This window comes from Solenopsis invicta, chromosome 8 (assembly GCF_016802725.1).
Source record: "Solenopsis invicta isolate M01_SB chromosome 8, UNIL_Sinv_3.0, whole genome shotgun sequence".
NCBI lineage: Eukaryota > Metazoa > Arthropoda > Insecta > Hymenoptera > Formicidae > Solenopsis > Solenopsis invicta.
In genome coordinates this window covers 20517245-20530843 of record NC_052671.1, presented here as the reverse complement: position 1 = coordinate 20530843, position 13599 = coordinate 20517245, and the positions used below count along the sequence as shown (strand labels likewise).

Sequence of the window (13599 nt, the reverse complement as noted above, 5' to 3'; positions counted from 1 at the left end):
GTTACTGTGTAATTTTTTCCAATATGAAAGAAAATGGATTACATTATGAGTAACATTACATCTTGTTTGTTTGCACCTTTTAATTTAAATAATATAAGTGTATCTTGCTATTTGTCCTCCGAAATTCCTTTTTGTTTATTACTTCATTGATTAAACTTTTACCTCTAATTTTTTCTTAGAGCAAAAATTTTTATAACCTTTGTAAACTCGTGAAATTTTTTTTCAGCTGACATGATTCGTCAAAATAGAAGCAACAGGGAACAGTAGAAATATCATGGCATAACTCCGACACTGTCGTGAATTGCGGTTGGGTTTAAGCCACGATATCTTTTAGTACGATTTGCGTTTATTACTGATTGGCAACGATGAAGAATAAATCCTGTCGATTGGTGAGTAATGATCATATTTCTAAATAATCTTTTATAAATTGTAAAGATATAAATTTTTCCAATTATTTTACTTTGCGTTAATATTTTATTTTTTTATAAAGCATTAAATTTGTTTCACTTTTCCAATAATTGTATGATTTTTTAATATTTGTACAATTGTATAATTTTGCAGTTATACGAATGTGTAATTCAGGACTAATTTTGCTACATATGTATAATGAAATTTTAATAGAGATTTTATGTTCATTTTGCACTGTAAAAAAATTATATGTAATTTTGGGACCTTATATTTAAAATGTATATTTACATGATAAAAATAAAAAAATACAAATAAAATTATTATTTTTTTGTAATAAAAGATTTGCAAAAGTAAATTTACAATTGAAGTTAAGTTTAAAGGAATATTTATGTGTATATTCAAGTATATTTTATATTGTTTATTCGTAATAATTTGCCAATGCATTATGTGTAATCTTTCTTACACTAGGTATATACATTATTGAAGAGTTTATGTACTAAAGGAATAAAATCGATTTTTTTCCATTTTCTTTTCAGATAAATGTAGAAATAAACGACTGTGACGAAGTAGTTTTTAATTTTTTATGAAAATAAAATTAAGAAAAATACTCAGCTATTTTTCATTTTGTTCGAAAAATACAAAGAAAAACAATTATGACAATGATTTCGAGTTTTATAGTTTGTTAATCACCTATTAGAGTTTTAAAATATGAAAGAAATTTTATAATTATTGACGTAGAAAACAATAAAGATGACATCTTAAAAAAAAAACAAACCCGCAAATAACAAGAAAAAAAACGAAAAAATAATTCTTTTCTTAAAATTTTCAAAAATGTTTTTGATCTAAGAACACTATTATTGAATGTAAAAATATGAATGTGTGTGATATTACTATTATGTTATATAATATTATAAAAATTGCATATATATAACAATTATTTATTTATAAAGTTACTATTATTATGTTAATTTTTTGTTTAAGGGATCACATATTCTGACTCCGAAAAATAGGCATAATTCAAGAGAGTGTAACTTTGTCAAAAATGATCGTAAAAAAATTTAAAAAAAATGCTAAATTTTAAAGCTTGAAATCTCTAGTTTTGAGGTTGATAAGTCATTAAACGATTTACAGATTGTTTACGAAGTTACGCGGATTTAAATGGGGATGCGTCAAATCTTAAAATTTTTTACAAATTTTGCAAAGCTCCAGGACGCGAAATAAAAATTGCACGCAAATGCGGTTTATAGCATTTTAAAGCGTGGATCTTTACCTTTAATTTGCGTTTTTGTTGAGCGTTGTACGATTTTTTTTGACTGAGTTAGGCAACATTGAAGCAAAAATGGCCTCTTTTGCTTTAATGTTGAATAATTCTGTGAATAAAAAATGTACAACGTTCAGTAAAAAAGCAAATTAAAGGTAAAGACTTACGCTTTTGAATGCTGTAAACTGTATTTTTGTGGAATTTTTATTTTACACCGTGGAGCTTTGCAAATTTCGTAAAAAAATCCGACAAATGACAAAATCTTATAAAAATATTATCAATTTGTAAAAGCGTGAAATAAAAATTGCATACAAATGCAGTTTACAGTATTTGAAAGCGTACGATTTTTTTTCACTGAGTTACTCAGCACTGAAGCAAAAATGGTTCCTTTTTTCAATGTTTAATAAATCGGTGAATAAAAATCGTACAACACTTAACAAGTACGCAAATTAAAGATAAAGATTCACGCTTTTGAACACTGTAAACTGCATTTGTGTGCGATTTTTAATTCACTCGTAAAAGTCAAATAAACTCGTAAAAGAAGTAATAAATTTTGCCGCATCTTTATTTTTATCCGTATAACTCTGTGAAAAATCAATATACGTTTTCAAAGTCGATATTAAAATTGTATGTAGAAACATTAATTTGTAAAATGGGTTTTAAAATATTTATCATTTTTGTTGATTTCTACTGTTACACTCTCTTTTGGAGAGTAACTGTAAGTGATCGTTTAACTTCGCTGTTGAACACTCACTTAATCTTTGCTGAAGTCGAATTTGTACTTCGTAAAAAAAAAAAAAATTATAAAACGATCTTCCAGGGCTTATTTTGAAGGGCGAAACCTTTAGATTATTTAAGTTGATTTTTTTCGAAGATTCTTTTACACTAGGAAATCAATAAGAAATTTAAGAAAGATTTAAAAAAATCAAAAATTTGCAAAATTAAAACAAAGGACCACGCACGATTTATATGAAAAAAACGTGTTCGGTCGATTTGCTTGAATTTTTTATATGTTGTAGTACTTGCATTCCTAGTGAAAAATCTCAATGTTTAGAATATTTCTATGTCTAGTTTTGGAATTAAAAATATTTGAAGGTCTCTTTCATGACATCGGTTCATATGTAGAGGAGAAGAGGGTAATATGGCACCCATTTTTATTTTATTGAATAACTTTGTTTATATTTAATATTTTCTATTGAAACTTGAACGATTACATCAGAGTGTTATTTCACAGATTCTAGACTCAAAGTAATGAATTATTTAGGACTTGATTTATAAAAATCTAATGCACTGCATAATCGATGGAAGAAAAAAAGTGGTTGTAATATAGCTATACATAAAAATAATTAAAAAAAAATTAGTTTAGTTTACAAGAAAACAGTATATTGTTACAACATTTTATATTTTTAATTTTCTATTGTTTAGAATTTTTCTGATTTAGAATTTTCCTGCGTTCAGAAGCTTTAGAAGTACCATTAGAAATTTCATTAAAAATATTATTTTATCCTTGTTTAACATTAAACAATAAACATAAAATAATGTTCCTAATATTTCTAAACACCGCTCTTTAAAATGATAATCGATTTATTGAAGAAATATTTTGATATAAAAATTTCTTTTAAAAAATCACATATAAAATTCCATGTTATTGTTTTAACTTTATATAACTCGAAATGTATACGGCAGAATAAAAAGTTAAATAACAAAAAAACACTCGAGTTTATGTACTTTCGTGTGATAATACACTCAAGTTTAAGAATAATGAGGAAGTGTATGTAATTAAAGGTTAAAGGTGTATTTTGAAAAAGTTTAGAAGTGTTCAAAAGTAAAAATGCCTTATAGCAATTGTCGGTCATTATGTATTGGCATATTAGCATCACTAAAAAACGGCGGGCTACTAAACGAGTAATTCCATAAACAATTGTTAGAATACGTCTAATCAGATTTAGGCATTATTCGTTATTTTTTGAATAACTTTTTATTTAGATGATTAAGTAAAATTTTATTCGTTATTCCCATTATTTGTTATTTGCATTATTTATTATTTGCATTATTCGTTATTCGTATTATTGGCTATTATTCGTTATTTGCGATTTTATTACATAAAAATCTTGACACAGTGACAGAGTAGGTTTCACAGTGATAACAAGTGGTTGAATTTTAGTCTTTAATTGTTGAGCTCTGTTTCTAATTCTTTGGATATTGGGCACCAAATCATTTATTATCTGAACAGAATAATTTTATAAGGAGATTAACATAAATATAAAATAAAATAAAATCAATAAAAAATAAATGAACATTTTTTATACAATATTATCATTAGTCAGAATTAAAAAATTTTAAATAATTTACTTTTACATGAAGAATGAATGCATCTATTATTTCTTGTGTAGAAGGCTTCCATCTCTTTCTATAATTGTCACAGCAATCAATTTTGTTCTCTATAAAATCAATAGTTTAAAAAAATGTAAAACTAGATTGCTTAGGGCGCGTTCCACTTAACATTCGCAACGTATCATTTTATTCTTGTTGTTTGTCAAATCTTAAACAGACAGATAGTGTTTTGGACTTTTGTGAGCTTTAAGTGAAACACGCTTTTAGTACCAAGAGATTGGCTATGTTTGGATGTACATTACGATGTACATTACAAATTTCTCATGTGCTTATAATGGCTATAATAATGATTTTTAAGGTTACATAACTTTAAAAATACAAATCTGTCAAAGATATGGATATTGTGCTATCTAGAACTATACGCAACGTGAATTATATCAGAACACAATCATTATAAGCTAACATACAACGTACCAAATGAATAGTATATATCAGAAACTGAATTCTCGTAAATATATTAAACTATACGAATCTTTGAAGATTTCAATATATTCTTCAAATCCCCATTCACGGAGTAAGTTTGACGTTTTCTTTTTCATTTTTTATGAACTTTATTTGTGTAAACGGTATAAACTTTCAATCTTTTGCACATTTAGAAGAAACGAAAAGATAGTCGCACATATGGGCACACAATCGTGAAACATCAGGTCTCGAACACTGAAGCTAAGTTCAAAACGCGGGAGAAAGGACGCTCCATCCAAATAGTGTGGTTGTGAATATTAGATTATTTAGTTACAATAACCAGAACTTCTGTTTAATTTCACCAATATCTTTTTAACCAGACATGTGTTAATTCTATCGTGTTTTTTTTCCTTAGTAGTTATAATAATCAGACAATTGGATTTTATTACTACGTAAGCATTAACCAAATTCTAATCAATATCATAACTAAATGTTCTGGTTATATAACAAAATACTTGATTATAATAACCTGAAATTCTGTTTTGACCAACCAAAATTTATTTAACCAAATAGAGCTTGTTAATTTAATCATATTTGTTTTTATTCTTCGTGTACGCACTACCGTTTGTACTTCGTGATTGCTTTGGATATTTTGCGTTAGTATAAAATGTCAAGTAGTATAAAAAGTATTCTGTAGAAAAGTTTTACATGTAATTTTGGAATCTGTTATTAAAGGTACACACTCTTTACACACGTAAATGTAAAAAATTACAACTTACAATAAAATTATTTTTTTATACTAAATCAAGCAAAAATATATTTACATTTAAAGTTAAATTTATAAAAATATGTATATTGTATATAATAATTTGTCAACTAAATTACGTACTATATTTTTTAAATTATATTATATTATCAAATATATAATAGGTGTAATATTATCATTATATTATATTATTAACTGAATTAAGTTAAAGTTAATAGTTTATACAAATAATTTAGTTACGTTAAAAGTTACATAAACAAAAATCTAACTAGTTAAAAGTTATGTTAAGATTAAATTAAGTTAAATTAAAAGTTAATTTTGGAAACCATTATTCACATTACATTAAAAATTTGTAAGTATTTAAATTAGATTACTTAAAACAATAATAATATAAATTATCAATCGAATTTAATATTTTAGTGTAAATTACGTTTATATGAAATAACAAAAAAATTGTTTTTTATGTTGGAATGTACTTTTTTATATATTTATATGTAAATAAATTTTTAACTTGGGAAAAACGTTAATAAATTGAAGTTTGTATTTTAAAAATATCTAGTTAAAATTGAAAATTCAATTATTTAAAATAATTAACAAGTTAAATTAAAAATTATTAACTTTTTAACTTTACTTTTAACTTTTTAATTAGTTACTAGGCATTCCTGTATTATATATTATTTAATAATATTAATAATATTTAATAATATTATAAATATCCGTGCAAAAGTAAGAGAGATCATATTGCTATTGCATTTTTTGTTTAGTATAAAAATATATTTGCATAAAGAAAAAATACTAAAAAATTTTTTACGTTTGCAAATAAATTGTGTAATTCATTTATGTATGTCATTTATATAATTTTACATACCTTTTATATTGTAAGAGATTAAAAAGATGCCTAAAGAAATCGAACATACGACAACATTAACAATTTTGAATGGCACATTTTTTAAAATTATTGAACCTAATGAAGATTTTATAATAGCTTCTTGTACTAAATGTTTTTCCAAGGAAGTATAGTACATTTTAAAGGATCGATGTGATCATCTAATTTCAAATCTCATTTGAAAAGAAAACATGATAACGCAATAACGGAAGAGTATGAACAGTACTGCAAAAATGAACATATTAAATTTTATAACGATGTCACTTTTCCAAAAAAAGAATATCGCAGAAAACGTTCACAGTGTTTACAGAAACAATTTGAAGATGATATTACAAAATATATCATCCATTCTATGGTTCGGTTAGAAGCAGTAGAAGATCCATATTTTGTAAGAATTTTTGAAAATTTAGGCTCATGGTAACTCACTTTAAATGATGAATCGAAGAACTCTTGGGAGGAAAATAGAAGAAACACATATAAATAATATGAAAATAATTCTAAACGAAGATACAACATATGTTTGTACAACGGCTGATGTGTGGTCATCGTGAAGAGGAAGCTTCTTTGGTGTAACTGCTCATTGGATTGATAATAATTTATTGGAACGAAGATCTACGGCTTTAGCGTGTCGAAAATTTTGAAGCACACATAGTTTCAATAAAATAGCTCATCTTCTATATGAAATTTATATGGAATTTAGTTTAAACTCCGAAAAGATAGTTGCGACTATAAGTGACAATGATAGTAACTTTGTTAAAGCTTTTTGTCTGGAGTAAAACTCAATTATTTTAGTTGTGATATTGAAAGTTCTAAAGATGAATCAACAGATGATGATGATCATGAAGATAATCGTGATGATGAGGAAGAATTTGAACACATTTCAATTAGTAAGAATCGATTGTATTTTATATATACCTAATTGTATTATATAATACGTTTAAGTATCTCTTACGACGACTTATGATCCTCATGCTCAGCCACGATAAGTTTGTTTTTTTAATTATTACTGATACTGAAGTATTTGTGTTTAATCTAATTTTAATTTTATATAATACGAAATATAAAATTACATTCTTAAGGAAAATCAGTTTTTTGTTGTTCTGTGTTTTATCTTTTAAATAGAAGTTTATAATTATTTTCAGCAATAAATTTATTTTATATAAATAATATTTATATAAAAAATATTAACAATATATCAGTTTTTAAACAATATGTAACGATGTTAACAGTTTAGCTCATTCCACATTATATTGCTATTCAATTTATACTGTAAGTTTTGGTACATAACCATAAAGAAATACCTATATATAATATTTTATAATATATATCTATATATTATTACTGTTAGTTATGTATGAATCTTAAAATTATCTTATGAGTTTTAAACACATTAGATGTCTGAGGATAACTTTAGAGTAATACTTTCTCATTCTCATTATTGTTAATTATTATATTTGTAATTATTGTTATTACAATTATTTTATTATTATTATAAGATTTATTTATAATCTTAATTACGTAAATAATAATGTAAATAATAATTCTATTATTATTTTATATTACATATACATAGATCTACGCGAAGATGAGTCAACGCATCATAAAATCTTTTTGCCACAATATCTCAGATGCTGTGCACATACACTCAATCTCTGTGCTACAACCGATATAATAGCAATTAATAAATGCAAATCGTTATCCACACTGCATTATCAAGTATTAGCAAAATGCACATCATTATGGAAACTGGCAAAACGTCCAAAATCTGCAGAAATAATACAGGATATATTAGGTTGTACATTAAATTGACCTGGAAAGACTAGATGGAATTCTTTATATGACTCTGCAACAGATTTATAATGTTTGTGATAAACTTTCAACACTATACATAAATATGAATATTAAAAATAGATTTAAGGAAAACGATTTTGTATATCTTAAAGAATACATATGTGTATCACCATTGGCTGAAACTTGAGATACATTACAAGGAGAAAAAAACATGTATTATGGAATAGTTCCTTCAAGCTTATTAGCTTTGCGTCAAAAACTGCAAAATTTGCAAACAAATAAACTGGAAATATTGCACTACGTTGTCATATTCTCTTTTACAAAGTGTTGAAAAAAGATTTCTTGATTTTAAAAATTTTTTTTAGTTGCAGCAGAAAATGCAGCAATCGTTGCATTATCATATTCAAGATTTAAAAATAGATGGTTTAGTTGCATTGATTTTCATCATCAATAGAAATTCTTTTTAAAAGTTGCAACAAAAGGTTGCAACGGAATGTATTATTTCTGAATCTACACAAACAGAACAATTCTATCATAATGATGACTTTTGATTTTGGTGACTTATTGTCAGTAACATCAAGTGGAATTACAAAACAATCTTTCTCTTATGTTGAAATAGAAGTTATTAAATATCTTAATGATGACTACCGTGAAACATCAATGCTACAAACGTATCCTATAATAAAGCAGTTTTTTTGCGTTATAATCGGGGATCCTGCCCGAAATAAAATTTTGGTCCGGTTATGGTTACGGTCAGAAATTATATCCAATTTTCGGTATCGGTTTCGATCTTGTTACTGATAACGGTTACGGTCACCGTTTGGATTTCGGTCTTTTTTGGTTACGATTACGGTTACAGATATATACAATTACCTATTGTAAAATTTAATAACGTATAAAAATGTTAATGTACAAAAATAATACACGTATAAATATCATATTACAATATAAAAAAACCTGTGTAAACAACACTTATTTAATATAAAAATGTTTAAAACTTATTGGGTTTTTCAAAATCTCTTTTTTTTTGTTTTTGTTTTACTTCAATATTTTCAGCAACTTGCAGCGTTAATAATTGTTTTTTTACTAGTATTAATGGTAATATTTTTCTATAAAATAAAATAATAATCTTAATCAAATTATCATAACAACAGCAAAGAAATAAATAAGTAACCCTCCGTAGACATTCTGTAATATTGCTATTTATTGAGAATCTAGAAGTAAATATCTGCGGTCTTAAAAAGTCAATTAAAATTGTCAAATTAGTTTGGTGCTCTAAAAGACCGGAAAAATTGAAATATAATTTTAGATTTAAAAATTTAGTTTTGACATTACAAAGATCTTATTCTTTTGTATTTATTTTATGTTCACAAATTGAACGAAAAATTAATCTTTAAAATCAACTGCATATGTATGGAGCGTTAAAAATATTAAAAAAAGAGATGAAATAGATGCCGTGTATCTTTTTCTTTTATTCTTATTTTGTAGAGAGAGAAGTCTACACCGCACGCGCTTTTTCTCCTTTTTTATCTAATTTTCAGTATTTTCTTTAATAGTATTTTAAAAAATTTGACTGAAAAAACCGGAAAAATATTTTTGGTCAGGTTACGGTTGATTAGTCTGCACAATATTTTGGTTTTGGTTTTGGATTTGATCTGACTAAAATAACGGTTATGATCCGGTTATCGGTTTTGGTTTTGATCTGGTCAGGGTCCCTGGTTATAATACACCTCTTCTTTCATCAGCCTCCGCCAAGAGGCTATTTTTTATGCAACTATGACCAAAAAGTAATAAATTATCAGATACAATGTTTGAAAAAAGAGTTATTCTCAAAAGTAATTATTCTAAAGATATGATATAGAAACATTTATGTTATTATGCATTATATGTATAATTTATCAATATATAATGAAGACATGTATTTAAAATATATATCATTAATAAATTTAATTAAATGTGTAATAAATAAATTTTATTTAATTACTTCACACACATGCGTGTGCAATCACCATTATACAGTATATGTAGACACACACATACTATAGGCAAATACGTGGTGTAAATCCGTATAACTTCTTCGTAACGCGATATCTTGAATAATACTAATGCCGCTGATATTGTAACTTTCAAGTATTATAATTAGAAAAATACTTTATTATAGTCTTAAAAACATCTCAGCTTTATCTCCAAAAATATATAATAAATAGAGGTTTTTATGTAAGATTTTTATATTGACTAAGCTTTTCAAATAAATAAAAAAATTTTAATAAATATCATAACTACTAGGTTTTTTAAAAACTTATTTTTGTTTGAACTTTCTTTCAATGAGCTAATACTTTCAAATATAATTGATCATTCCGGAACTTTTATCACTCATTATACGTATGTATGTTTATAAAATAAAAACATTAAAATATATTTTTACATTATGCACAAAAATTCTGTAGCTAATAAAATATTTTTATTTAAATAATATATGTAAATGTTATTTTAAAAAATGCTTTATTAATAAATTAAAAATTATTTATCCTTAAATTGGAAAATAATAATTTCAATTGCTAATCCAAATAAAATTTTATTTCCAAAATTTTATTTAAAATTTTTATTTGTGTTGTATGAATAATGATTGTATGAATTGTATTGTATGAATAATAAATAAGATTTTATTTATAAATAATAAATAAATTTTTATTTGAAAATATTTTTATTTGTGATAGATGAATAAATTTTTATTCGAATAAAAAATTTGTTATTTATAAATAAAATTTTATTTGAGATAAACGAATAAATTTTTATTTGAATAAATAATTTGTTATTTATAAATAAAATTTTATTTGAATAAAAAATTATTTATTATTTGCAAATAAAACTTTATTCGTTATTTATCATTCTTTATTCGAAAAATTACCTATTGCTGAATCTAATAACGGAAATAATAGGGGTAGCCTTATAGTCGACAGTAGTCCATAATACCCTTTTCTTCTCTATACTTACACTAGTTTGAACTTGTATACTTGTTCATATATGTATATTGATACGTATGAATGTCCGTGGATGACTACGTGTGTGTGTGTACATGCGGGCTTGTGCGCGCGCAAGATATGTGGAGCAGAGGTAAGGATTCCATGGTTCGTCATTCCCGTAGTATTTAATGACTTCAAACCCTCTCTGCGTGTGCGTATTGCGTGCGTCCATGCGTACGTGCGTGTTGTGTGTGTGTGTGTGTGCGCGCGTGTGTGCGCGTGTGTGCGCGTGTGTGCGTGTGTGTATGTGTGTGTGTGTGTATTTAGTAGAGATAAGGACCCCACAATTTGTTACTTCCAGACATACGCACATGCGCTCGCGCACATACACACGCGCGCGCGCGCACACACACACACACACACACAATACGCATAAAGGGTTTGGAGTCATTAAATACTACGAGAATGACGAACCATGGAGTCCTTATCTCTGCTGACACACATACCTGACGCGCGCGCAAACACACACACACATACACACACCCGGGCGCACACAAATACGCCCGCGTGTGCACGCACACGAAGTCACCCACGGACATTCATACGCACCGATATACATACGAGGTGTGATCAAAAAGTAAAGTGACTTTTCATTTTTATAAAAAAATATTTATTTATCCAGAATTATGTTATACCCTTCAAAATAATCCCCCTCTGATACAATGCATTTGTGCCAGCGCTTTTTCCAGTCGTCAAAACATTTCTGAAATGCACTTTTGGGTATTGCCTTGAACTCCTCCAGCGATGCAGCCTTAATCTCCTCAATCGTCGCAAATCGTCGTCCTTTCATAGGCCTTTTCAATTTGGGGAAGAGGAAAAAGTCGCAGGGGGCCAAGTCTGGTGAATACGGTGGCTGAGGCATGATGATAGTATTGTTTTTGGCCAAAAAAGTACTCACTAGTAACGACGTGTGCGCAGGTGTATTATCATGGTGCAGAATCCATGAATTTTCTTTCCACGCTTCCGGACGTTTTTTTCTTATTGATTCACGCAAACGCCGCATAATCTCAAGGTAATATTCCTTGTTTACCGTACAACCTTGTGATAGAAATTCTTGATGCACAACACCATGGTAATCAAAGAAAACTGTGAGCAAAACCTTCACATTCGAACGAACTTGGCGTGCCTTTTTCGGTCTTGGCTCTCCTGGGCTCTTCCACTGGGATGATTGGGCTTTGGTTTCGACGCCATATACCCATGTTTCGTCACCAGTTATAACCCTTTTGAGCAGATCAGGATTATCATTGACGTCGTTCAACATGTCTTGGGCGATGTTCATGCGAAGCTGCTTCTGATCAAAATTAAGCAGTTTTGGAACGAATTTCGCTGACACACGTGTCATACCCAAAACATCCGTTAAAATTGATTGGCATGAGCCAAACGATATGTTAAGATCATCAGCTATTTTTCTAATCGTGATTCGACGATTTTTCAACACAATTTCTTTCACTTCCTGAACATTTTCGTCGGTTTTTGACGTGCTGGGGTGTCCAGAGCGAGGTTCATCGTTAACATTTTCTCGGCCCTCTTGGAATAACTTATACCATTTATAAACATTTTTTGTGCTCAAAGTTGACTCACCGTACGCCAACATTTCAAGAGTTTTTGAACACTTAATACCATTTTTTACACAAAAATTAATACAAACTCTCTGCTCCATTATTTTCAACAGCAAAAAATCGCCGAGCACGCAAACACGAGTCTAACCTTTATGCCTCTCACATAAAAACAACACATGCTATATAGTCAAAACTGTGAACATATGATCGTGACGAGTGTACCAACACAAAAAAAAAAAAAATTTTGAAATTAGAGTACAGAGCGCGCGAAATTCAAAAAGTCACCTTACTTTTTGATCACACTTCGTATATGAGCATTGCAAGCTCAAACTAGTGTAGGTATACATATGAGCCAATGTCATGAAAAAGACCTTCAAACATTTTTAATTCCGAAATTAGACATAGAAATATTCTACAAATGGAAGTTTTTTTATTAGGAATGCAAGTGCTACAACATATAAAAAATTCAAGCAAATTGACCGATTTTTTTCATATAAACAGATTTTTTTCATATAAATCGTGCGTGATTCTTTAGCAAGTTGTAAATTGTTTGCCATTCAAATTAACATGAAGTCAAAAATTAAAAAACTTTTACAAAGACTTAGTAATAAAAAATTAATCCACGATATTTTTGATGTTTTATTGCATTATAAAAAATTTTTTATTTTGCTAATTTTTGATTTTTAAAAATCTTTCTTGAATTTTTTTCTTTACTTGTTAGTGTAAAAGAATCTTTGAGAAAAATCAATTTAAATAATCGAAAGGTTTTGCCCTTCAAAATGAGCCCTGAAGGATCGTTTTATAATTTTTTTTTTTTTACAAAGTTCAAATATCGACTTCAGCAAAAATTAAGTGAGCGTTTAACAGCGAAATTAAAGGATCACCTACAGTTACTCTCCAAAAGAAAGTGTAACATGATAAATCAATAAAAATAATAAATCAAATGTTTTAAAAGCCATTTTATAGATTAATGTTTCTACATACAATTTTAATATTGACTTTGAAAACGTATATTGATTTTTTACAGAGCTATAGGGATAAAAATAAAGAGAGGGCAAAATTTATTACATATTTTGCGAGTTTATTTGACGTGAATTAATAATCGCACA

The 13599-nt window shown here is 27.3% G+C and overlaps 1 protein-coding gene and 1 long non-coding RNA gene across 9 annotated transcripts in view; both read left to right on the top strand.

Moving 5' to 3' along the window:
• The window catches only part of LOC105203340 (transient receptor potential cation channel trpm), a 144150-nt gene that overhangs the window by 24212 nt on the left and 106339 nt on the right, over positions 1-13599 (top strand). For all 8 annotated transcript variants that reach the window (XM_039452288.1, XM_039452289.1, XM_039452291.1 and 5 more), the window contains one exon: positions 227-389. Coding sequence is in view for 2 of the 8 variants with exons in the window: in XM_039452292.1 (XP_039308226.1) it covers positions 366-389 (24 nt within the window). In the remaining 6 variants the exon portion in view is untranslated. The remainder of the gene's footprint in view (positions 1-226; positions 390-13599) is intronic.
• LOC120358345 lies at positions 3657-5035 on the top strand. Its single transcript, XR_005575296.1, has 2 exons — positions 3657-4577; positions 4660-5035. It is a non-coding gene; the product is annotated as an uncharacterized LOC120358345 (long non-coding RNA).